Raw genomic sequence first — 24039 nt, forward strand, 5'->3', positions numbered from 1 at the left:
GTGGCTCAGAATCCACAAAGACTTTGCTTCTGGTGGGAGGCAGGAGAAGAGAGGGTGCGGGGGGGGGAATGGAGGCGAGCTGAATTATTGAAGCAGAGAAATAAACCTTTCGGGAAAATTGGGTGCAGATAACATTGTGGACCTTCCATCAGTAAACACGTTAACTGGTCAACCTTAGGCTTGCCCCAGCCAGGAACTGGTATTATTGGGATTGAAAGCAAGGCAACAATATTCCCTGGAACATTGCCCTGAGTTTCTAGATTGTGATCTCACTAATTCTAACAGAATAGAGGAACAGACAGTGCTGAAACTGACTGACCTGGTATTTGGATTCACTCATCACTGGGTATAATTAACAGATATTTGTACATGTGGCTCAGATTTATTTTATATTTTTCAAATATTTATGCTTTTCACATTTGCCAGGTCCTGATATATAAATGAAAGTGCAATGTGCCAAAGGGATAACGAAGCACTGATGCTGTATTCTCCCCACATTGTCAGAGTCCACTGGCACCGGGAGGTACGTTTAGGATCAATTTCCTGCAAATACCTTTGGGAAGGAGTAACGTAAGCAATTTGGCAAAGCATTACCATCTGGCAGTGCTTACGTTATTGTCAAATTACACCCAGAAATTTCAGTCCCTTAAACCTAAATCCAACACTTCTTCAGCTGTGAGTTTCAATTATTGTTCTGGATGTTGACAGAGAGGTCAAGTGATGCAGATTTCCATGGCCTGAACGAGGTTTCCCCCCCATTGCCACGAATAGCCTCAGACAACTGGTTCAACAAGAATCCATGTTCGATACGGCTGATGGTCCTCTGGGGTTTCCCTGATTTGGGAGAAAGTGGGAAAGTGGAACTGATCCAAAGAACAAAGAACAAAGAACAAAAACAGCCCGGGAAACAGGCCCTTTGGCCCAACGAGCCCGCGCCGCCATTTTAACATTACCAGTCCCCCCCTCCACCCATGACCCTTATCTATTGTTTACGGCCATCCACATTGAGGGAAACTAATTTAGGGACAATTTATTACCTCCAATCAGCCTAATAGCACATCTTTGGGGTGTGGTAGGAAACCGGAGCACCCGGAGAAAACCCACGCAAGCATGGGGAGAATGCGCAAACTCCCACAGACACTGGCCCAAATCCATGTGTCTGCACAGCAATCAGTGATAGTCACTGAGCTGTCGTGTTGCCCAGCATCTGGTCCAGTTTAAACACACAGTAACGACATGAAGCACTAGGCCAATCTCGAACATTCAAGAGCAGCCCAAGTACGACCCATCGCCTGTATGCCCCTTGTCAGACAACAAGGTGGACCGACTTAAAACCTGTGAATTAAAAGAGAAAAAACATTATTATCATACCATATCCTTTTCAGATCATCCATGATCTTATTGAATGGCGGGGCAGGCTCGAAGGGCTAGATGGCGTACTCCTGCTCCTATTTCTTATGCTCTTATGTCAAGAGATGAATACACGTTTACCCATTGCACACTATTATGCACACTCTTGCACAATTGTGCATATAAACCATGCTTCATCAAATGTTGTTCATGTATTAGTATGGTTCAGATTCTCAATTAAACTCTTAACCCACTCTAATTATTTCTACACATCAATTCCCCATCTTCAGTTCCTTAAGGGATGCCTGGAACTCGCTGCCGGAGGGAGGTAGTGGAAGCGGATACGGTAGTGACTTTTAAGGGACATTTTGACAAATGCACGAATAGGATGGGAATAGAGGGATATGATCCCCGGAGGGGTAGCGGACTTTAGTTCAGTGTGGCAGCATGGCCGGTGCAGGCTTGGAGGGCCGAGGGGCCTGTTCCTGTGCTGTAATTTTCTTCGTTCTCTTTGTTCTTTAAGCAGCATAGATTTGAATGTTGATGATGCACTTTCGAAACAAGCTCACCTCTGCCAGGACTACTTCACTATATTAGCATCATCCTTTATTATCAGTGTAACTTGCAGTTTCCTTTCACCACTGTCTGTCCTCTCTTAAACTCTTTCCTCCACTATCCTGTCTAAAAACAGAGCAATGTGCTCATCACCTTCTTTGTCAGGAAGCTTGAGGCTATCAGCTCTCTCTGCCACATCCCTCCTGCTCACTGAGCCTGGTATCAGTCTCCAATTTCTTCCTTATCATGTCAGTCCCAAGCTGGTCATAAACGGAGTCACTTCCCTTCCTCCCTCAACTCTCCCTCTCTCAATAAGTAGCTGACCAGTGTGTGTGCTGAGTTACTGCTCCTCTCTTTCCAATCTCATATGTCTTCGCATATGGGATGGTGTCTTGCCGAGGTCCACTTTCTGGAAGAACTGACCACCCAATGCAAATCTTCCCCGCAACAGCCGATCAGCGTCGCTGCACTGCTGGATTAAGGGACTGAGTTGTACGGAGATTGGATAGGTGAGGACTTCACTCTTTGGAGCATATGAGACTGAGGGGTGATCTTATAGAGGTATATAAGATGACGAGAGGCATGGATAGGATGAATGCACTCAGTCTTTTTCCCAGGGTTGGGGAAATCAAGAACTAGAGGGCATAGGTTTAAGTTAAAAGGGGAAAGAATTAATGGGAACCTGAGGAACAATGTTTTTACACAGAGGGTGGCACGTATGTGGGATGAGCTGCCGGAGGAAGTGGTTGGGAACAAAGAACAAAGAAATAACAAAGAAAATTACAGCACAGGAACAGGCCCTTCGGCCCTCCAAGCCTGCACTAGCCATGCTGCAGGAGCATTGACAACATTTAAAAGGCACTTAGAAAGATACATGGATAGGAAATTTCTGACAGATTTCTGATAGACAAGGGAATTAAGGGTTATGGGGAGAAAGCGGGAAAGTAGAACTGATCCACTTCAGATCAGCCATGATCTTATTGAATGGCGGGGCAGGCTCGAAGGGCTAGATGGCCTACTCCTGCTCCTATTTCTTATGTTCTTATGAAAGGTTTTTAGATTTGATTTGATTTGATTTATTATTGTCACATGTATTAACATACAGTGAAAAGTATTGTTTCTTGCGCGCTATACAGACAAGGTATACTGTTCATAGAGAAGGAAGCATAAGAGTGTGGAATGTAGTGTTACAGGGTGTAGAGAAAGATCAATTTAATGCAAAGTAGGTCCATTCAAAAGCCTGACAGCAGCGGGGAAGAAGCTGTTCTTGAGTCGGTCGGTACGTGACCTCAAACTTTTGTATCTTTTTCCTCAAGGAAGAAGGTGGAAGAGAGAATGTCCGGGGTGCGTGAGGTCCTTAATTATGCCGGCTGCTTTGCTGAGGAAGCAGGAAGTGTAGACAGAGTCAATGGATGGGAGGCTGGTTTGTGTGATGGATTGGGCTACATTAACGACTTTTGTAGTTCCTTGTCATCTTGGGCAGAGCAGGAGCCCATACCAAGCTGTGATACAACCAGAAAGAATGCTTTCTGTGGTTCATCTGTAAAAGTTGGTGAGAGTTGTAGCTGACATGCCAAATTTCCTTAGTCTTCCGAGAAAGTAGAGGCATTGATGGGGCTTTCTTAACTATAATGTCGACATGGGGAGACCAGGGCAGGTTGTTGGTGATCTGGACACCTAAAAACTTGAAGCTCTTGACCCTTTCTGCTTCATCCCCATTGGTGTAGACTGGAGCATGTTCTCCTTTATGCTTCCTGAAGTCGATGGCATACCAAATGTAGGCTAATGGGGTTAGCTTAGATGGGCTTTTTGGCCAGCATGGACCAGTTTGAGCTGAAGGGCCTGTCTCCGTGCTGGAGATTGTATGATTCTATCAGTTACCCTTCCTGCCCCCGAATGGACGTTACAAGTCAACATCCTTTATGATTGTGAGTATGACGCATCACCTTTCCATTTTGTTTTACCTACCTAGAGCTTTGCTATGATTGACAATCCATCCTCACCTATCACCCCTCCTTCATTGTCCGGTTAAATTAATCTAATTCCACTCTCACCCATTGAATCACGGAGAATCTCCGGCAATAGATTCCAATTCTATATCGTTATCTCTGGTTATCTCAGAAGCATTCTTAATACTGGTCCAGAAAGCTCAGAATTAAACTGTTGGTTTAACATCTGAAGAAGCCAAGTCATCATAAAAAATATGCAGATTTATTTTAGCTTTTTAAGTTCCTTGTCGTAATACTTTTGACAGCTCAGCAGGCTTTTTTTTCCAAATTGCTGGTGGTCTCATCTACACAGTGACCCTGAGGGACATATCCAAAAGCACAGTGTTTTTAGATGTACACCGACATTGAAGTTGGGATTTTCCCCGACCCATCATGTTAGGTTTCCCCTCCGACTGATGTGGTAAAATTCTAGCAGGTGGGCAGGGCTGGAAACTTCGGGCCAGAGTTATATCTCATTGCCGCCTCGCCAGACTCCCCGACTGTTGCTAAATTTAGAAATTGCTCATCCAAAGTTAGAAACTGTTCGTGACAACAGCAACAACTTGTCTGTACGGAAACCTTGTAAAATGCAGTGGTCAGGAAGTCAGTGTTGTGATAGCAATGTGCACATTCCCACGTATGTTGTAGTCTGGAGCTAAGGACAGCGATGGTGGAGGCTCCAACATTCCATCACATGGCTAACCAGGAATCTCTTACCACCTGCCATTGGCACAGGTTAGAAGGATTTTGAGGTTAATTCTCAACCTGTTTGTCTTTGTAATGACTCTTTGAAAGCAAGTCCTGGGCAGGAGTCGAACACAGAGTTCCTGGCTAAGAGGCAGGGACTCCGCCAACTACAACACAGGATTTCATAAAGCGTAAATTCCTCAAAACGTAATAAAAAGTATAATTTCCCATGGCAATGCCTTGACCAATCAGAGTCAACCTGCCCAGTTTGAATTTTAATAAAAGCTTGATGGTTGACCAGTTCCTGGTGCAGTCTCCATGGCAACACAACAGCTCTACCAATCAGAGTGTGCTTGCCAACCAACCAGCACCCTCTTCTCATTGCAATATTGTTCCCTTTGAGATTCGGTAATCTTTGTGAATCTATCCTGATGAGTACAAGTCGAAAAGCTTCGACAGTCTGTCTCTTTCTCAGCAATACTCCAGCTCTGTATGACCAAGCGACTATTGGTAAAAGGAAAGTTGATGAGGGATGCTGACAGAGGCAATTTGCACTGATGGGTGGGATTTTTCTGCTCCTACACGGCACGTTATGTAGCAGCTGGAAGTGGTGTGCCACTCATTGGTGCCAGGATCTTGTGTTCCCGCCATTGTTAATGGGGTTTCCTGCCCCTCGCTGCCAGGAAACCCGCACAGCGGTGTGATCATAAGCTTCTCCTGTGTGTGCACGGCAGCCAGATTTTGGTGAAAGTTTGACTGAACATGTTGGAGAATAACGAGTGTAGCGATTGCAGTGGTATTAGTGATTGTGAGCCATGTGTTTGCTTGGCTTGTGGAGTCAGCAGCACTGACTAATCAATCTCTGCCTTGTGCCGCACAATGAGGAACTGGTTATTCAACCTCAGCGCAGATTTAGTTGCAAAACAAACTGAGGCGCTGGGCTGCGTTCCCTAAAAAAACCGGCTCACAACTCCTCAGACCTTCCTGCAGAGGACGTCTCCCCAAATGTTTTGGAGCTCCGTGGATACGTTTTGAATTTTAGGGGGAGGTATTGACTGTTGCAGGTAAGTAATTCTGCTCTTTCTGTAATATCTTAGGGTGAGTTATCTTTTTTGTAATCATTTTCTTTCACAAAGAGGAACTGTAGTGAAATCAACATACAAGGTTATAGATGTTATACAGAGATAAAGGGGTGTTGTCAGATCAGGTATGTGGCAATCTTATCATATCTCTCCAGGTTACCTCAGAGCGACGTTGGACATGGAACTCTCTGAAGTGCAGAGATTTTTGGATTTTTGGTCCTTTCTTGCTGAACTTGTCCTCCTCTGGTCCCTTCATTCCGTAAACCACCATTTTGTAAAAGTCCTTTAAAAGACAGATTTTTTTTCATCCCTCCTAACACATCGCTGTTAAGCAGCCATAGAAGCAGAGAATGATTAGGTGCAGAAGGATGATAATTTGGTCCATCCTGCTTGTACGAGAGTTATCCAACACCACTGCCCCTGATCTCTCTCTCTCCTGGACCTGGGAACACTTTCTTTTCCAATGTTACTGTGCAAACCGCTTCCAGTTGTCATAGAAATCATAGAAACCCTACAGTGCAGGAAGAGGCCCTTCGGCCCATCGAGTCTGCACCGAACACAATCCCACCCAGGCCCTACCCCTATATCCCTACACATCATACCCACTAACCCCTCTAATCTACCTATCTCAGGACACTAAGGGGCAATTTTTTAACATGGCCAATCAACCTAACCCGCACACCTTAGGACTTTGTCCTTCAAGCCTGGGTCCCTGACGCTATGAGGCAGCAGTGCTAACCACTGTGCCTATGGTCATGGCATGTCATAACCATGCCGCCAATGACATTTTGGATCGCAGGGTATAACAGCTTCCCTGTGTAACATTTCCCTTCCTATCACCACAGGTCTTCACATGGGATAAAAATTGCATTAATCCACAAACCCAAACAAACACTGTTCCACCTTCTTCCGTCGTGAAAAAGAGACAAAAGTCTGAGGACACTTATCGACCGACTCAAGAACAGCTTCTTCCCTGCTGCTGTCAGACTTTTGAATGGACTTACCCTGCATTAAGTTGATCTTTCTCTGTACCCTAGCTATGACTGTAACACTACATTCTGTAGTGTTACAGTCTCTTTTCCTTCTCTATGAATAGTATGCTTTGCCTGTATGGCGTGCGAGAAATAATACTTTTCACTGTGTACTAATACATGTGATGAAAATATATCAAATCAGATTGAAATGCCAGTCGAGTGCCCACCACTGCTTCCCCCAGTTGTCAGTGTGATGAATCACCAGTCCAGCTCAAGATACCCTCTCTAGCTGACATCATGCGCTTGCACCTTGGGTGGGATTTGAAAGCACGACTTTATGACTCAGAACTGTACAAAAATTACAACAAAGAACCAGACCATTTGACCCACCCAGTTCTTGCTGGCTTCTGTCCTCCACATGGGCAATATTTCTAATCTGATCGAATGCTCACCCCGTTCTCATATCCGATTATTATCCTTTTCTCTAACCACGTATCGAACACGCCCTTAAACATTGACGTGATGTAATCAGAATCTAGATGAAAGCGCCATTGGCTGAGGCAGGTTGGCATTTTGGAAGGGTATTATTCATGTTCAGTGGCCAAACAGTTGAGTTAAACTATTGTCAGCTTGTGTCTAAATCTTCTGTTCAATCTTCAAACTTTATAACAGAAATGGATCAGAATCTGAAGTTTAAATCCATTATAGATGGTGTTTTACATAGAGACATAGAAAAAAGGAGTTGGAGGAGGCTATTTGGCCCTTTGAGTCTGCTCCACCATTCATTATGATCATGGCTGATCATCCAACTCAATAGAATAATAGAGATAAAGGCGTGTTATTGGATTATTTATGTGGCAATCTTATCATATCTGTCCAGGTTATCTCAGAGCGACGTTTGACATGAAATGTCTGATCTTGCCTCCCCCCCCATATCATTCGATCACCTTCAGTTTAAGAGTTATGTCTAGCTGCTTCTTGAAAGCATTCAATGTTTTGGCCTCTACTTCTTTCTGTGGTGGCAAATTCCACAGGCTGACCACTCTTTGGGTGAAGAAATTTCCCCTCATCTCTATCCTAGAGAGTCTATCCTGTCTCCTCAGACTGTGACTCCTGGATCTGGACATCCCCACCATCGGGTACATCCTTCCTGCATCTACTCTATCTAATCCAATTAGAATTTTATAGGTTTTTATGCGATCTCCCTCACTCTTCTAAACTCCAGCGAATATAATCCTAACCGATTCAATCTCTTCTCGTATGATAAGGGCACTAAATTACAATACTCCAGGTGTGGCCTCACTGAGGCCTGATATAATTGCAGGAAGACATTCTCTTGCTATGAAGGCCAACATACCATTTGCCTTCTTTACCACCTGCTGCACCTGCACGCTTACCTTCAGTGAGTGATGTATGAGGACACCCAGGTCTCGTGGCACATTCTCCTTTCTCAATCTATAGTCATTCAGCGTGGCAGCACAGTGGTTAGCACTGCTGCTTCACAGCACCAGGGACCTGGGTTCGATTCCTGGCTTGGGTAACTGTCTGTGTGGAGTATGCACATTCTCCCCGTGTCTGCATGGTATTCCTTCGAGTGCTCCAGTTTCCTCCCACCGTCTGAAAGGCGTGCTGGTTGGGTGCATTGACCCGAACGAGCACCGGATTGTGGTGACCAGGGGAATTTCACAGTAACTTCACTGCAGTGTTAATGTAAGCCTTACCTGTGACTAATAAATAAACTTTATTTTAGCTTTAACCTGCCCTCCTGTTTAAACCTCACATTTATCCAAATTATACTGTATCTGCTATTCAGTTACCCACACACTTGTCCAAATCACATTGAAGCATCTCTGCGTCCTCCTCACAGCTCACCCTCCAAGCCAGCTTTATGTCATCTGCACATTTGGAGATATTACATTTCGTTCCCTCATCTAAATTATGAATATATATTGTAAATAGCTGGGGTCCCAGCACTGACCCCTGTGGTACCTCACTAGTTACTACCTGCCATTCAGAAAATGACCCATTTATTCCTACTCTTTATTCCCTGTCTGTGAATCAGCTTTCCAGGGGATGGATAGGGTAGAGGTAGAGAAATTCTTCCTGCTTAGAAAGGACAGCAGGACTAGAGGGCACAGCCTCAAGATAAGGGGGGGGGGGCAGTTTAGATCAGAACTGTTGAGGAGGAACTTCTTCATTCGAAGGGTGGTGAATCTCTGGAATTCTCTGCCCGTTGAAGTGGTGGAGGCTGCCTCGCTAAATATATTTAAGTCACAGGTAGATAGGTTTTTGATAGACAGGGGAATTAAGGGTTGTGGGAAGAAAGCGGGAAAGTGGAACTGACCCACTTCAGATCAGCCATGATCTTATTGAATGGCGGGGCAGGCTCGAAGGGCCAGGTGGCCTACTCCTGCTCCTACTTCTTATGTTCTTATATCTGTCTCAATACATGATCCTGCATCGCATATGCTTTAATTTTACATGCTAATCTCTCATGTTTTCTTCAGAACAGTTAGACCTTCAGTCACCATGGGTGTGTGGCCCATGTTGTGTGGTCCTGCCCCCTGCTTATTAGTACAATTACCACCTCACAAAGTGCATTGCCTCTAATTTTAACCTTGTATCTGATTGAGACTCCGCAGGATTGAATATCAGAGATATCTCAATGGGGATTTTTTTTGTATTGATACAAACGATGGCGAAAGCAATTTCTGTTCTCAAGCATCCTGCTCTTATTTCCATTGGGATTAACTGCAGCGCTCTTGAAGAGTTCTCTCAAAACGAGGGAGCAACTTGATCAGGCAAATATTGGGCTGGGTTTTCATCTTCAGAGCACAGTGATGGAGGTAGGCCATTTCCCAGCTTGCTACGCCTGTGTCTGAGCAGCTGCTGCAGTTGGACCAGCTGACTGGGGAAGTTTGGAAACAGGTCTGGCAGCATCTGTGGAAATCTCCGACCACGCCCGCGACTGGGATTTTCCAGTTCCGCTGCAGTGAACGGAGATTTGGCTGAGTATCAAGTTCTGGCAGGGGCTGCAGGGTGTGCGAGACTGGAGAATTCTGGCCAACATTTCTGATCGAAATGATCCTTCTACAGAACTGTATTCCTTGTACAAGTGCGAGGGGTGGCACAGTGGTTCGCACTGCTGTCTTACAGCCCCAGGGACCGAGGTTTGATTCTAGCCTTGGGCAACTCTCTGTGTGGAATTTGCACATTTGATTTGATTTTTATTGTCACATATATTACCATTCAGTGAAAAATATTGTTTCTTGCGCACCATACAGACAAAGCATACCGTTCATAGAGAAGAAGAGGAGAGAGTGCAAAGAATGCTTTCTTTGGTGCATCTGTAAAAGTTGGTGAGAGGTATAGCTGACATGCCAAATTTCCTTCATCTTCTGAGAAAGTAGAGGCGTTGGCGGACATTCTCCCCGTGTCTGCGTGGGTTTCCTCCAGGTGCTCCGGTTTCCTCCCACATTCCAAAGATATGTAGGTTAGACGAATTAGTCATGGGGAATATGTGGGATCACAGGGATGAAATGGGGGAGAGGGCGTGAGCAAGGTATTCCATCAGAGAGTATCTGTATAGACTCAATGGGCCAATGGCCTCCTTTTGCTTAATAAGGATTCTATGGACACGTCCCTTTGGAACATCAACCTTTAAAACTGTGATTGACAGATTTTTGTTAGGCAATGATATTGCTTGGATGCGGAACAAAGGTCCATAGGTGGAGTTGAGATGGAGCTCAGCTACGTTCTGACAGAATGGAGACCAGAGGAGCTGAATGGTCTCCTCTCGATCCTATCTCCATCGTCAGCTGCAGGTTATAAGTCAAAAGTCCGGAGATGTGCATGTTAGGTTGATTGGCCCTACCAAGTTGCCACTTAGTGTCAGGGGGACCCGCAGGGTAAATACCTGGGGCTGCAGGGATAGGAGCTGAGTGGGAATTGTGGCCGTTGCAGACTCGATGGGTCAAATGGCCTCCTCCTGCACTGTAGGAATTCTATGACTAAGTTTGGGTTAGCGGTGGGAATGAAAATTTATAGCTTTTTACAGTGTTAGTCCCAGGAGATGACATTGAATTTGATCCAAGAAATTTGAGTCCCTCTGCAGTTTATATTATGCAGGCTCCGCATCACAAACCTGCTTGTGTACGTGGACCATAAAGCAATCCTCCTGGAACACGCAGCCACTTCGGAATTTCCTGGTGCTTGTAATCAGTAAACTTATCAGATGGTGGTGGTGGGGGGGGATAAAGCAGACAGATGGAGATCATCCCAGTGGCGCTGGATCTAAAGATGGAGAGTAGTGGGAACTGTGATCGGAATAATTAACCATTCTGGATGGAAAGTAAACAAATTGTTAGAAGCACATCACAACTGAGGAACTGTGAGAGTGCGGGTCTGTGGAAGCAGTCCTTCAAACCTCTGTTTTTTTCACTTCTCTGTTGAAGTTTTGTTTCTCAGATATCAAATCCAATATCCTGATCCCCCCCTTCACTCCATATCCCTTTAGCCCCAAGAGCTATATCTAATTTCTTCTTGAAATCAGACAATGTTTTGGCTTCAACGACATTTTGTGGTCGTGAATTCCAAACATTCACCACTCTCTGGGTGAAGAAATTTCTCCTCGTCTCAGTCCTAAAACGTTTACCTCTTATCCTCAAACTATGTGGACTCCCTCACCACTGGGGACATCCTTTCTGAATCTAAGCAATCTAACCCTATTAAAATTTTATAAGTTTCTATGAGATTCCCTCTCACTCTTCTAAACTTCAATGAATCTAAGCCGAACCAACTTAATCTCTCCTCACATGACAGAGCTGCCGTCCCTGGAATCAGCCTGATAAACTTTCACTGCTTTCCTTCGATAGTGAGGACATCCTTCCTCAGAAAAGGACACCAAAACTGCACACAATGCTCCAGGTGTGATCTCACCAACGGCCTATGTTAATTACATTTGAGGATCATGTATGCACCATATTAATAACATTAGTAGGTGATGTATGTACCGTGCAGATCACATTAGAAGGCATTAAGGACCATGCTGTTTGTATAAGTTCATTCATGTGACCAGGTTGTAACTGGCATGGTCAGTGTATATTGCCCATTACCTTCAGGTGGCAGTGAGTCACCTCATGAACTATTGTAGTCACACAAAGGGCAGAGAATTCAAGATTTTGACCATATCTTGAGGAGCATTTTGAAGTCAGCTTGGTTTGTGATCTGGAGGGGGAGATGCATGTTGCGGGGTACCCATATATTTGCTGCTTTTCTTCCAGAATGTAGAGTTTGTGGGCTAGGATGAAGCTGTGAATGGCCTCTTGTTGCATTGCTGCAGTGCATCTTGTAGATGGCACACACTGCTGCTACTGCACATCAGTGATGGAGGGAGTGAGTGTTGAAGATGGTGGATGGGGCACCCATCCAACAGGCTGCTATTTCCTGGTAGGTGTTGAGCTTTATTTAGTGTTGTTGGAGCTACACCCATTCCAGGCAAGTGGAAAGTATTCCATCACAATCCTGACTTGTGCCTTGTAGATGATGGACAGGCTTTGGGGAGCTGGGAGTTGAGTTACTCGCTGCAGGATTCCTAGCTTCTGACCTGCTCTCGTAGCTTTTGCAAATAAGTTCCTGATTAATGGTGACTTACAAAATGTTAATGCTGATAAAGTCAGTGAAAATAATTCCATTGAAGGTTAAATGGAGATGGTTGGATTGTCTCTTGTAGAAAATGACCATTGGATATTGTATGTTGTGAATGCTATTTGCCCATGGCCAACTCAAGCCTGGATACCATGGATAAAGGAGAAGAACTGAAAAATTATAACCATTCTATTCCTACTTCTCTTTAGGAGACTGGATATTCTCAAGCGGACAGAGGGATAAATTCACCTGTTGCCCCAGAGTGGAGCTTTACAGCGGGGAGCAGAGTTGTGCTGGGTAAGGACTACATTAGTAACAAAATTTAAGAGGCACCTGGATGGGTACATGAGGAGATAGAGGGATACGGACAGTATAAGGGCAGGTTTTATTCCACACACAAAAACAGAAAATGCTGGAAAACCTCAGTAGGTCTGACAGTATCTGTGGGGAGTGAAATAAGCTAACGTTTCAAGTCTAGGTGACACTTTGTCAGAGCTGCCCTGACAAAGGGCCATCTAGACTTGAAAGGTTGGCTCTATTCTCTCCCCACAGATGTTATAGACAGCACCTTCCAACCTCACAGCTGACTAGAACATCTTGAAAAACAAGGGCATCAAATATCTGGGAACACCACCATCTGAATGTTCCCCTCCAAACATAAGAACATAAGAAATAGGAGCAGGAGTAGGCCATCTAGCCCTTCGAGCCTGCCCCGCCATTCAATAAGATCATGGCTAACCTGAAGTGGATCAGTTCCACTTTCCCGCTTTCTCCCCATAACCCTTAATTCCCCTGTCTATCAGAAACATACCTACCCGTGACTTAAAAATATTTAGCGAGGCAGCCTCCACCACTTCAACGGGCAGAGAATTCCAGAGATTCACCACCCTTTGAGTGAAGAAGTTCCTCTTCAACTCCGATCTAAACTGCCCCCCCCACTTATTTTGAGGCTGTGCCCTCTAGTTCTGCTGTCCTTTCTGAGCAGGAAGAATCTCTCTATCTCTACCCTATCCATCCCTTTCATTATCTTATATCAAACCATCATCATCCTGACTTGGAAATTGTAATAATTTGAGGGTGACTCATTGCGACTTCAAGTTAAAAAGGGTTTATTGTTAACAATTTAATTATGTATAAACAAGCAATGGTCAGATAGAACTAAATACACAACTACACTCTTCCTCTTGGCTTCCACTGAAGTTCCTCCTCAAGCCCAGACATGCGCCCTTGCTCCTGACTGGCACTGCCTCCCATGTTACCCCTGCCCATTGGGTCCAGCCCAATCCCATAGCCCTCAGGGTTCGTTCCCCTAAAGGGGCCACACTATCACAAAAATGTATCCAGGGTTTATTTAGAGATTAATTTTCAAATTAAGAGACTCTGGGGCAATTCTGGAAGAGCAACTACCACCACTTGTCAAGGACACTTAGAGATGGGCAATAGAAACATAGAATCATAGAATTCTACAGTGCAGAAGGAGGCCATTCGGCCCATTACATCTACACCGACCACAGTCTCACCCTGACCCTATACCCATACATTTACCCTCGCTAGTCCCCCTGACACTAAGGGGCAATTTTAGCATGGCCAATCCACCTAACCCGCACATCTTTGGACTGTGGGAGGAAACCGGAGCACCGAATAGATGCTGACCTTGTCAGGAATGCTCACGTCCCATGAAAGAATATTAAACGGAAAAGTCTGGATACCTCCAGGCCCTTACTGCAGCCAAGGAGAAATCTGAATAAACTGCTGCCTGGTAAACATTTATCAAATAGAATTCTTGTTGCTAGTATTTACATCCCATCTGTTTACTGAAAGGACTTTTCAGCTGGTCCAATATTTAATTTATCCACATTCTCTCCTTTACAGAGTTGGAGGAGAAGATGGCTACCTGTTACTATAACGAAACAATGATGTTCTTCTACAACCTCAGCAGCAACATGAGCGGCTCCGAAGACAATATCTTTGAGAAAACGTTCTACATTGGGTTAAGCTTTGGCATCATCTGCTGCCTTTTTATCTTTCTGTGCAATGCAATGATCATCGTTGCGGTTGTACAGACCCGCCGCTTCCATTTCCCTTTCTATTACCTGCTCTCCAACCTGGCAGCCGCTGACATTTTTGCCAGCTTAGCATACGTCTTCCTGATGTTTCACACCGGCAGCGTTTCAAGGAAGCTGACGGTGCCATGGTACTTCCTGCGCCAGGCGCTCCTCGACGTGAGTTTCTGTGCCTCGTTATACAGCTTGCTGGTTATAGCGATGGAACGCTACTTCTCCGTCATGAAGATGAGGCTGCACAGTAACCTGTCGAAACGTCGCGTGACCTGCCTCATCCTGGCGATCTGGGGAACGGCTATTTTCATGGCCGCTATCCCCAACATGGGTTGGAATTGTATCTGTCACATCAGCACCTGTTCTTCACTGGCCCCCATTTATAGTCGGAGTTTCTTGACCTTCTGGGCTTTGTTCAACCTCTCCACATTTTGCATCATTGTAATGATATATTTACGGATCTATACCTACGTGAGAAAGAAAACCTTGAACTTGATGTCTCACACCACTGGCTCCATCAAACGCAGCAAGATGCCGATGAAGCTAATTAAGACCATTGTGACTGTTCTGGGTAGGTGACCAACTTATTCACTTATTACAATTATAGAATCTTGCAACACAGAAAGGGGCCATTCGGCCCATCACCTCTGTACTTTGAACATACAGGGATAGGAAATAGGACCTGAAATAGGCCACTTTGCCCTTTGAACCTGCACTATCAATCAACAAAATCTACTTCTCCAACTCCTCCTTCCTGCACTCTCCCCGCATCCTCTTCATTCCCTTAGCGTCCACTAACCTATTGACTTCTGTCTTGTATAAACCCAACGAATGGGCATCCTTTGATATAAAATCCCAAAGATTCACAACACTTTGAGTAAAGAAGTTTCTTTCCCAACTCCTCGTTTCGTGGCTATAACTGAGAGTTGTGGATTACCTAACCAGGGAAATATTTTCTCAGCATCCACCCAGTTCAGCTCCTTAACCGGTTCCAGCGTTCTGACTAACACCTTTCAGGGAAGCTTCCGGTAGCCCTGATCTGAGGTGTGACTCCAGTCGCTAATACACCATTGTGGTTGATGCTGAGCTGCCTTCTGAGGTTTCTACTCCATTGTGTAAAACCTGGGGAAACTAGTGTTGGGTAATAAATACTGGAATTACCAGTGGTGTCCGTGTACCAACAGTAATCAGGGGCAGCGCGGTGACACGGTGGTTAGCACTGCTGCCTCACAGCGCCAGGGACCTGGTTTTGATTGTTGGCTTGGGTCATGGTGTGGAGTTTGCACATTCTCCTCGAGTCTCTGTAGGTTTCCTCTGGGTGCCCTGGTTTCCTCCCACAGCCCAAAGATGTGCGGGTTAGGTGGAGTGGCCATGCTAAATTGTCCCTTAGCGTCAGGGAGACTAGTTGGGGTATATGCATGGGGTTATGGGGATAGGGCCTAGGTGAGATTGTGATCGGTGCAGACTCAATGGGCCAAATGGCCTCCTTCTGCACTGTAGGATTCTCTGATCAATGATCCAGAGGCCCAGGAAATGCCCTGGGGACAGGGCTTCAAATCTCACCAAGGAAACTGGTGGAAATTTAGGTCCAATTAATAAAACCTGGAACATAAGGTCAGTAATGGTGAGATGGAAACTCACCATTTTTTACAACAACTCAGTTGTTGGAAAAAAAAATCATCTGGTTCGCTAGTGTTGTTTGAAGGAAGGAAATCTGCTGTCCTTTCCCAGCCTGGCCTACATGTGGCTCCAGACCCACGGCTACATCTTAAATGGCGCCTGAAATGGTTCAGCAAACCATTCGGTTCAGGAGCAGTTAGAGATGGGCAATAAATGCTGGTCTCACCCAGGTCCCGTGAAAGAATTAATTTAAGAAACCAAGAAGGCATTTTCTTTTTAAAAAGAAGCAAGTCTGTTTGTGCGACCTGCCCACTTTATAAACAGAGAGCACTGCGAGTGATGACCTGTGGGTTTGTTAAGTAAAGATGATGCGGGAACCTATTGTGAGTAACAGTCCAACCTTCCCCAGCCTGTTGGAACATGTCTCTCCTCTGGCTGTATTTGTACATGTGACGAACAACCTCCCATCTCCACCCACACATTGCCTTTCGTTGGTGCGTGTTTGGCCGAGAGATGTTGAAAGACAATTCTGGCAAAAGCGAGGGGGCTGACGCATCGAAAATCACCCGAGGCGTGGGGCAGGGCTGGGGAGGGAGGAGAACGGTAGACATTTAAAAAGGTGGTTTAAAATGGAGGAGGAGGGGAAGAAGGACACTGACTGAATTATTCAAACGTTGCCAGAGAGTAGCCAATCTTTCCGGTCGGATTTAATAACCGCGATGGACTTCTGTGATATCCAGACGGAAAAATCGATCAACTTTAGCATGGTGGCACAGTGGTTAGCACAGCTGCCTCACAGCGCCAGGAACCCGGGTTCCGCTCCCAGCTTGGTTAACTGTGTGTAGTTTGCACATTCTCCCTGTGTTTGCATGGGTTTTCTCTGGGTGCTCTGGTTTCCTCCCACACTCTAAAGGTGTACAAGTTGGGTGGATTAGCCTTGATCAATGCGCAGGGTTACTGGGTTAGGGTGTTTTGGAGAGTAGGTGCAGATTGCACTGTTAAGGATTCTCTGTGAGAGAAATGCAGTTAGTGTTTTGAGAATTAGCCCCGTTGCCTGTTTCAGATTCCTGCCTCCAGTGTTTTGTCTATTTTGCTGACGTTACCAGTGCTTTTTTTTATTTGAATCCAGAATTTCCTCACTTGTAACAACCTCCTCAACCTGCACTTCCACTCCGCTCCGTAGTCACACTGAGACAAAGCAGTCTCTCGACCGAACAGTGATCTAGACGTGACTGCACTTGTTCCAGGAAGTCTTTTCTGATTAACAACTGAGAACGCTTCTCGTAACAATGCACCATGCAAGTTGTCAGCAGATTAACACAGTACAGGTCTTTTATTTCATTATGCTTGAGAACATTGTAGAAATCAGCTGCAGAGTGTCATATAATCTAACACCAACTGAAATAGGCAAATCTGTCTGGTTCAGTGCCTCTTAAATAAAAGTGATCAAGTTCTTCTCACATACATGAAACTAGGTGTGTTAGCTTTTATTGGTAGAGGGATTGAATTTCGGAGCCGTGAGGTCATGTTGCAATTGTACAAAACTCTGGTGCGGCCGCACTTGGAGTATTGTGTACAGTTCTGGTTGCCACATTATAAGAAAGATGTGGAGGCATTGGAAAGGGTGCAGAGGAGGTTTACCAGGATGTTGCCCTGTATAGTGGGAAGGTCTTATGAGGAAAGGCTGAGGGACTTGAGGTTATTTTCGTTAGAGAGAAGAAGGTTAAGAGGTGACCTAATTGAGGCATACAAGATGATCAGAGGGTTAGACAGGGTGGACAGTGAGAGCCTTTTTCCTCGGATGGTGATGGCTAACATGAGGGGACATAGCTTTAAATTGAGGGGTGATAATTATAGGACGGGTGTCAGAGGTAGGTTCTTTACTCAGAGGGTAGTAAGGGTGTGGAATGCCCTGCCTGCAGCATTCAAATGGTCAGTGGATGGGCATATGGATAACATTGGAATAGTTTAGGTTAGAGGGTCATTAGATTGGTTCCACTGGTCAGCGCAACATCGAGGGCCGAAAGGCCTGTACTGCGCTGTAATGTTCTATATTCTATATTGTCAATTGTGTTATAAACCCATCAGGTTCACTAACGTCCTTTAGGGAAGGAAATCTGCCACTCTTACCTGGTCTGGCCTATATGTGACTCCAAGGCCACAGCAATGTGGTTGACTGCCCTGTGAAATGGCCAAGTGAGACACTCACTTGGAGGGTAATTAAGGACGGTAACAAACGCTGGCCCAGCCAGTGACATGCACAGGAGCGAATAGGAAAAGCCTCAGGGTTGTAGTTTTGAACTTGCCTGACAGGCTTCCAAAACCCAACGGATGTTCCAGGAGTGATAAGAGTTTTTATTATTCTTTAAGGCAAATTGTGCGGAGGGTGTGGAGAGTCTGCAGAAGGATCTAGATAGGCTGGGCGAATGGGCCAGGAAATGGCAAATGGAATTTAATGTTGGCAAGTGTGAGGTGGTCCACTTTGGTAGGAAGAATGGTAGGAAGGACTATTACTTACGTGGCGAAAAACTGCAGCAGGCGACGGTGCAGAGGGACCTCGGGGTCCTTGTGCATGAGTCGCAAAAACCCAGCCTGCAGGTGCAGCAGGTGGTCAGGAAGGCGAATGGGATGCTGGCCTTCATCGTGAGGGGGATTGAATATAAAAGTAGGGAGGTCTTGCTGCAGCTGTATAGGGCATTGGTGAGGCCGCAGCTGGAGTACTGTGTGCAGTTTTGGGCACCGCACCTGCGCAAGGATATTTTGGCTCTGGAGGGAGTGCAGAGGAGGTTTACTAGGCTGATACCGGAGTTGAGGGGATTGAGCTATGAGGAGAGGCTGAATAAACTAGGCTTGTACTCGTTAGAGTTTAGAAGAATGAGGGGAGATCTCATTGAGACGTATAAGATGATGAATGGGATGGATAGGATAGAGGTGGAGAGACTCTTCCCGCTCAAAAAAAACAGTAGGACTAGGGGGCACAGCCTCAAGATAAAGGGGAGGCGGTTTAGAACGGAGTTGAGGAGGAACTTCTTCACTCAAAGGGTGGTGAATCTCTGGAATTCTCTGCCCGTTGAAGTGGTGGAGGCTGCCTCGCTAAATATTTTTAAGAAGCGGGTTGATGGGTTTTTGATAAGAGAGGGGATTAAGGGTTATGGGGAGAGGGCGGGAAAGTGGAACTGAGACACGACAGAGCAGCCATGATCTTATTGAATGGCGGGGCAGGCTCGAAGGGCCAGATGGCCTACTCCTGCTCCTATTTCTTATGTTCTTATGTTCTTATGTTCTAATGTTAAGGGGATATGTCTGGGCTAGCGTTTGTTGCCTATCCCTTTATTGCTCTTAAAAATTCGCGCCTGTTTTCAGGTGTAAAGCCGTGGTAAATTTGGGCGTCGGGCCTTTAGCGCCATCTGTACCCGAATCCGAGCAGATCGCGGCTTTACCGACACCCGTTTCGGGCGCGCATCCGGTCCGCGCCCCAATCGGGTGACTCGATGATTTAAATGCGTTAGCATGCATTGAAATCGATTTAGTGAACTCTCCCGCCAGATCCCACTTTACCTTCTCCTGGGCCATTCCGGATCCGCTCTGTAAGCGACCTGCCGAATAAAAATCCGAAGCCGATTCTTATTTTGCAGGGGAACCTCCGAACCGGCTCCAGAGTCTGCAGCAGCTCTCCGACCCAGATCACCCTCCGGGGGCGCGGTGTGGTGGGGGCGGGGTGGAGGAGGGAGGCGGCTCTGATGTACCTCTGGGATTGGGGTGGGCGAGAGAGCTGATTGTTGCCTGGTGGTCGGGGGGATCGCTCACTGATGGTGGGGGGGCTGGGGGCAAATGGATCTCTGGTGGGGGGGGCAGGAGGGTCCGCTGCCACTCTGCGGGTGACCCCTCCTCCTCCCGGAGTGGGCGTGTTGCTATCAGGAGCTGTGAACAGGTAATGGAGCGATTGAATGTATTTATTGTGTTAAAAACATTACTCACAGCATTTAGTGGATTATCTCCATTAGCAGACAATCATTCGCTGTGAACAATCGCTGGAAATGCTGTGGTGAGCAGTGTTTCCGTATAAACCACCCTGGTCCAGAGATCTCCACCAGAGATCCATCCGCGCACCCCCGCCACCCCACCCCACCCCCCTACCCTGAGGATGCTCTGACCCACCTCAGCCACCCCCTCCTCCTCCAGAGAGATGATCCGTGTCAGAGAGCCGCTCTCTCCGTTTTCTGCTTTTTTTTATTCCTTTCCCGACCCCAGGCGCGCTTTTTCCAATTTTTTTCTAACTGCGCACGCGCGCAGTTCGGAGATCCGATCGTCCCGGCAGCGCTAAGCCCCGCCCGCAGTGTGGATCAGACTGGAGCCAGCAAATAGTGTATGGGCGCGCTACAAAGAGAATTCCGGCCTCGGATCTGTATTACGCCCGGATCCGGCCCTTAGACTCCAAATGGTGAAACCGGGCCCTGAGTGTCTTGCTTGGCCTTTTCAGAGGGTAACTAAGAATCAATCACGTTGCTGTGTGTCTGTCGCACAGTGGTTAGGATTGCTGCTACACAGCGCTAGGAACCTGGGTTCGATTCCCGGCTTGGGTCACTGTCTGTGTGGAGTTTGCACGTTCTCCCCGTGTGGGTTTTCTCCGGGTGCTCCGGTTTCCTCCCACAGTCCAAAGATGTGCGGGTTAGGCGCATTGACCCAAACAGACGCTGGAATGTGGCAACTAGGGGAATGTCACAGTAACTTCATTGCAGTGTTAATGTAAGCCTCATTTGTGGTGAATAAATAAATTCTAACTTTAAATCAGTTTTCTAATGTTGTGCATAAACAGCTCTAAACAAAATCACAAATGACATCCTGTGTGAGTGTGACACCTGCCCAGACAAAAACCTCCTTGGCTTCAACCCTCCCTATCACCACCTCCAGCCCTACAACCCTCAGGGATGCTTCCAAATCCAATATTTTGCATCAATTTCTATATTATTGGCGGCCTTGCCTTCAGCTGTTGAGAGCCTAAACTCTGGAATTTTCTCCTGAATCCTCACCACTTTCTCCTCTCCCGCTTCTTATACGATGCTCCTCAAAATGTACCTCAGACTTGCAGGACACAGCTTTCAAATTAACTGATGGGATTATTGTGGACGGTGAGGAGGATGATGACAGACTTCAAGAGGTGTCCAAAATCATGAGGGATCTGGACAGAATAAATAGGGAGGAACTCTTCCCAGAGGTGGAAGCCTGGTGGCGCTGCTGCCTCACAGCGCCAGAGACCCAGGGTCAATCCCGGCCTCAGTCCCTTTCTGTGTGGAGTTTGCACATTCTCCCCATGCCTACGTGGGTTTCCTCGGGGTGTCCTGGTTTCCTCCCGCAGTCCAAAGATCTGCGGGTTAGGTGGATTGGCCTTGCTAAGTTGACCCCAGTGTCAGGGGGACTTGCTGGGGTAAACGCATGGGGTTATGGGAAGAGAGCCGGGTGGGATTGTGTTTGGTGCAGACTCGATGGGTGAGATGGTCCCCTTGTGTACTGTAGTGATTCTGTGATAGTTATAGCCTCCCTTTTGTTGATAATATTTGCTGCCCCCAAAATGGGACCAATATATTGATCTATGTCGCTAATTGTTCACTGACTGGAGCCTTTTTGGTATCATCTGTGAGGGGATTAGGTATTGCCACAAAGGAGCTGTTTGACAGGAAACCAGTAGTTGACAAACCCCTGAGGTGGATTCTCCTCGCCATTTCAATAATGTCTGTCAGCCCGCAAAACAATGACTTAAATAAAGCTCTAGATATCTTCAACACCTCCACAGTGACCCATATTTCTATGTATTCTTCACTACTACCATCTTAATTTGCTCTGTTATCCTTTTCAAAGAATGGAACAATGTGGTAATTAAGGATACCTTTGGGATTATCAGTGGACTCTGTACCGTCATCCTAGGCATCTTTTTGACTTCATGCTTTTGAGGAAGTTCAATTCGCCTGGGAACAATTAAAATCTCTCATTAAGAAAAATGAGGCAGCGGGGAGGAACAGATTTGGCCTTGATGACTATCATACGTTGCTAGACAACATGGACAGTCCCTTCTGCTGTTTATGATGATGACATGCACTTATTCTTCAATGGGAGAGATGTTGGTTTTAAGGAGTGTTCTAACCTGAGGTAACCAGAAAAACTTGCATGACTTTCCAATAAATGGCTACCTCTTAGAACATTTTGAGGTCAGCAGAAACCTTGCGTACCATCAATGCATTGAAAGGATTCCAACATCCTCAAGCTGCTATTGAAAGGATTCTTAGGTATATTGTATTCAGTTATAGATTTTACAGTTTATTACTCATTATTCAAAATTGTTTTTTGCACGAAAGTGGGTTAGCAGTAGCCCCAGTTAAGCAGAATGATGCAATGAAGAAAAATGTGTTCCATGGTCATATAACTTGAAAGCATTTTGACTTCTAAGTAGGAGACTCATTCCAGTTTGAGGATTCACATGATGAGAGATAATGTGAATGTTCCGTCTTTGGATAATGGAATTCTTGTGCTTGGCGTTATGCACAATTAAAATGATTCTTATCAGCATAAAGATTAAAATCTGGCCCTGCAAATTATGCTGTAATATGTAGCGCACAAAGCTTTTTAAAATATTGTGACAGTACTTTTTTTAAACTAAGTTATTGCATGCCATGAATAAAATTATCTGGCATTTGAGGAAAAAAAGAAAAAGAAAACAAAAAATGGGTGGTACGGTAGCACAGTGGGTTAGCACTGTTGCTTCACAGCTCCAGGAACCTGGGTTCGATTCCGGGCTCGGGTCTGTGTGGAGTTTGCACATTCTCCTCGTGCCTGCGTGGGTTTCCTCCGGGTACTCCGGTTTCCTCCCACAGTCCAAAGATGTGCGGGTTGGGTTGATTGGCCACGCTAAAATTGCCCCTTAGTGTCCTGAGATGGGTAGGTTAGAGGGATTAGTGGGTAAATTTGAAGGGATATGGGGGTAGGGCCTGGGTGGGATTGTGGTCAGTGCAGACTCGATGGGCCAAATAGCCTCTTTCTGCACCGTAGGGTTTCTCTGATTCTTTCTGTGATCCTGTGGCTGAGATCCAGAGGACACGGATTTAAGGTGTCTGATAACAGAGCCAAAGATGACCTGATGAAAATTGTTCTCAGGCAGCGAGTGGTTAACATCTGGAATGTGCTGTTCAAAAAGTATGGAGGAGCCAGGCTTAATTGTGGCTTCCAAAGAGAATTGTTTCATAACCTGAGGAGAAAATAGATTTCAGGGGTTATGAGGAAAGGACGTTGGGAGTGGGGGTTTGTCAAGCTGCTCTTGCAGTGGCCTGGACCCGGTTGTAACTCCTCAAATTTCGGGCCTTGGGCCTCCGTCCAGTATTTCTGCCCCTGGATTGTTAACCCCAGACTAACTTTGACTTGTTTACGTAAGCGCTGCGGTCGAGGTATTGATTGTTCCTTTCATAATCTTCTCAACTTCCTTTCCACATGCCTGACTTCTAGTAATTCCTCCCTAACAGTCCTTTCATGGGCTGTGACCAGGGATCGGCAGTGGTAGCCATGGAAACCAAATCTCAAGGCTGCAGTTTAGAAGCAAGAGTGGGAGTTCAGGATGCAGTTGTAGAGGTTTTTCTCAGGTCGCTGGCTACGACACAGCATGTTGTGGGGGCGGGGGGTGGGTAGTGAGGATGGGACATCATAAATGTGACCACAAGCTTCACTACCCCCTCCCACTGCCTCCCTCCCCCCACTGACCACCCTCCCCAGTCAACCCTCCTTTGGAATCCGTGATTCTGGGAATTACTAACCAGATGGAAAAATATTTGAGTTTGATCTAGATAAAACGTAGAAACTCAGATAATGGGCCTGAAGGCAGCTTCGATGAGATTGGAACTTTATTAAGGGGGAACAGATTTGGGCACCAAGAGAGAAAATACTGGAAAATCTCAGCAGGTCTGACAGCATCTGTAAGGAGAGAAGAGAGCTGCCGTTTCGAATCCAGATGTGAAAGCTTTGATAAGGGATCATCTGGACTTGAAACGTCAGCTCTTTTCTCTCTCAGTAATTTATTAAACTGATATAAACTAACGGG

At 46.0% G+C, this 24039-nt stretch overlaps 1 protein-coding gene and 1 pseudogene across 2 annotated transcripts in view; both read left to right on the forward strand.

The window, feature by feature from the left end:
* Positions 1–24039, forward strand: part of lpar3 (lysophosphatidic acid receptor 3) — a 56769-nt gene that overhangs the window by 12399 nt on the left and 20331 nt on the right. Inside the window, exons 1-3 of one of the 2 annotated variants that reach the window (XM_080195098.1) lie at positions 5558–5644; positions 12492–12579; positions 14155–14910. In XM_080195098.1, the coding sequence (XP_080051224.1) occupies positions 14169–14910 (742 nt within the window). In that variant the 5' untranslated portion in view covers positions 5558–5644; positions 12492–12579; positions 14155–14168. Of the gene's footprint in view, positions 1–5557; positions 5645–12491; positions 12580–14154; positions 14911–24039 lie in introns of those variants that run through there. The other variant, XM_080195097.1, reaches the window with a different exon arrangement.
* On the forward strand, positions 16679–22107 carry LOC145348704 (magnesium transporter NIPA3 pseudogene; annotated as a pseudogene).

Source organism: Carcharhinus amblyrhynchos, chromosome 9 (assembly GCF_965287045.1).
Source record: "Carcharhinus amblyrhynchos chromosome 9, sCarAmb.v2.hapA, whole genome shotgun sequence".
NCBI lineage: Eukaryota > Metazoa > Chordata > Chondrichthyes > Carcharhiniformes > Carcharhinidae > Carcharhinus > Carcharhinus amblyrhynchos.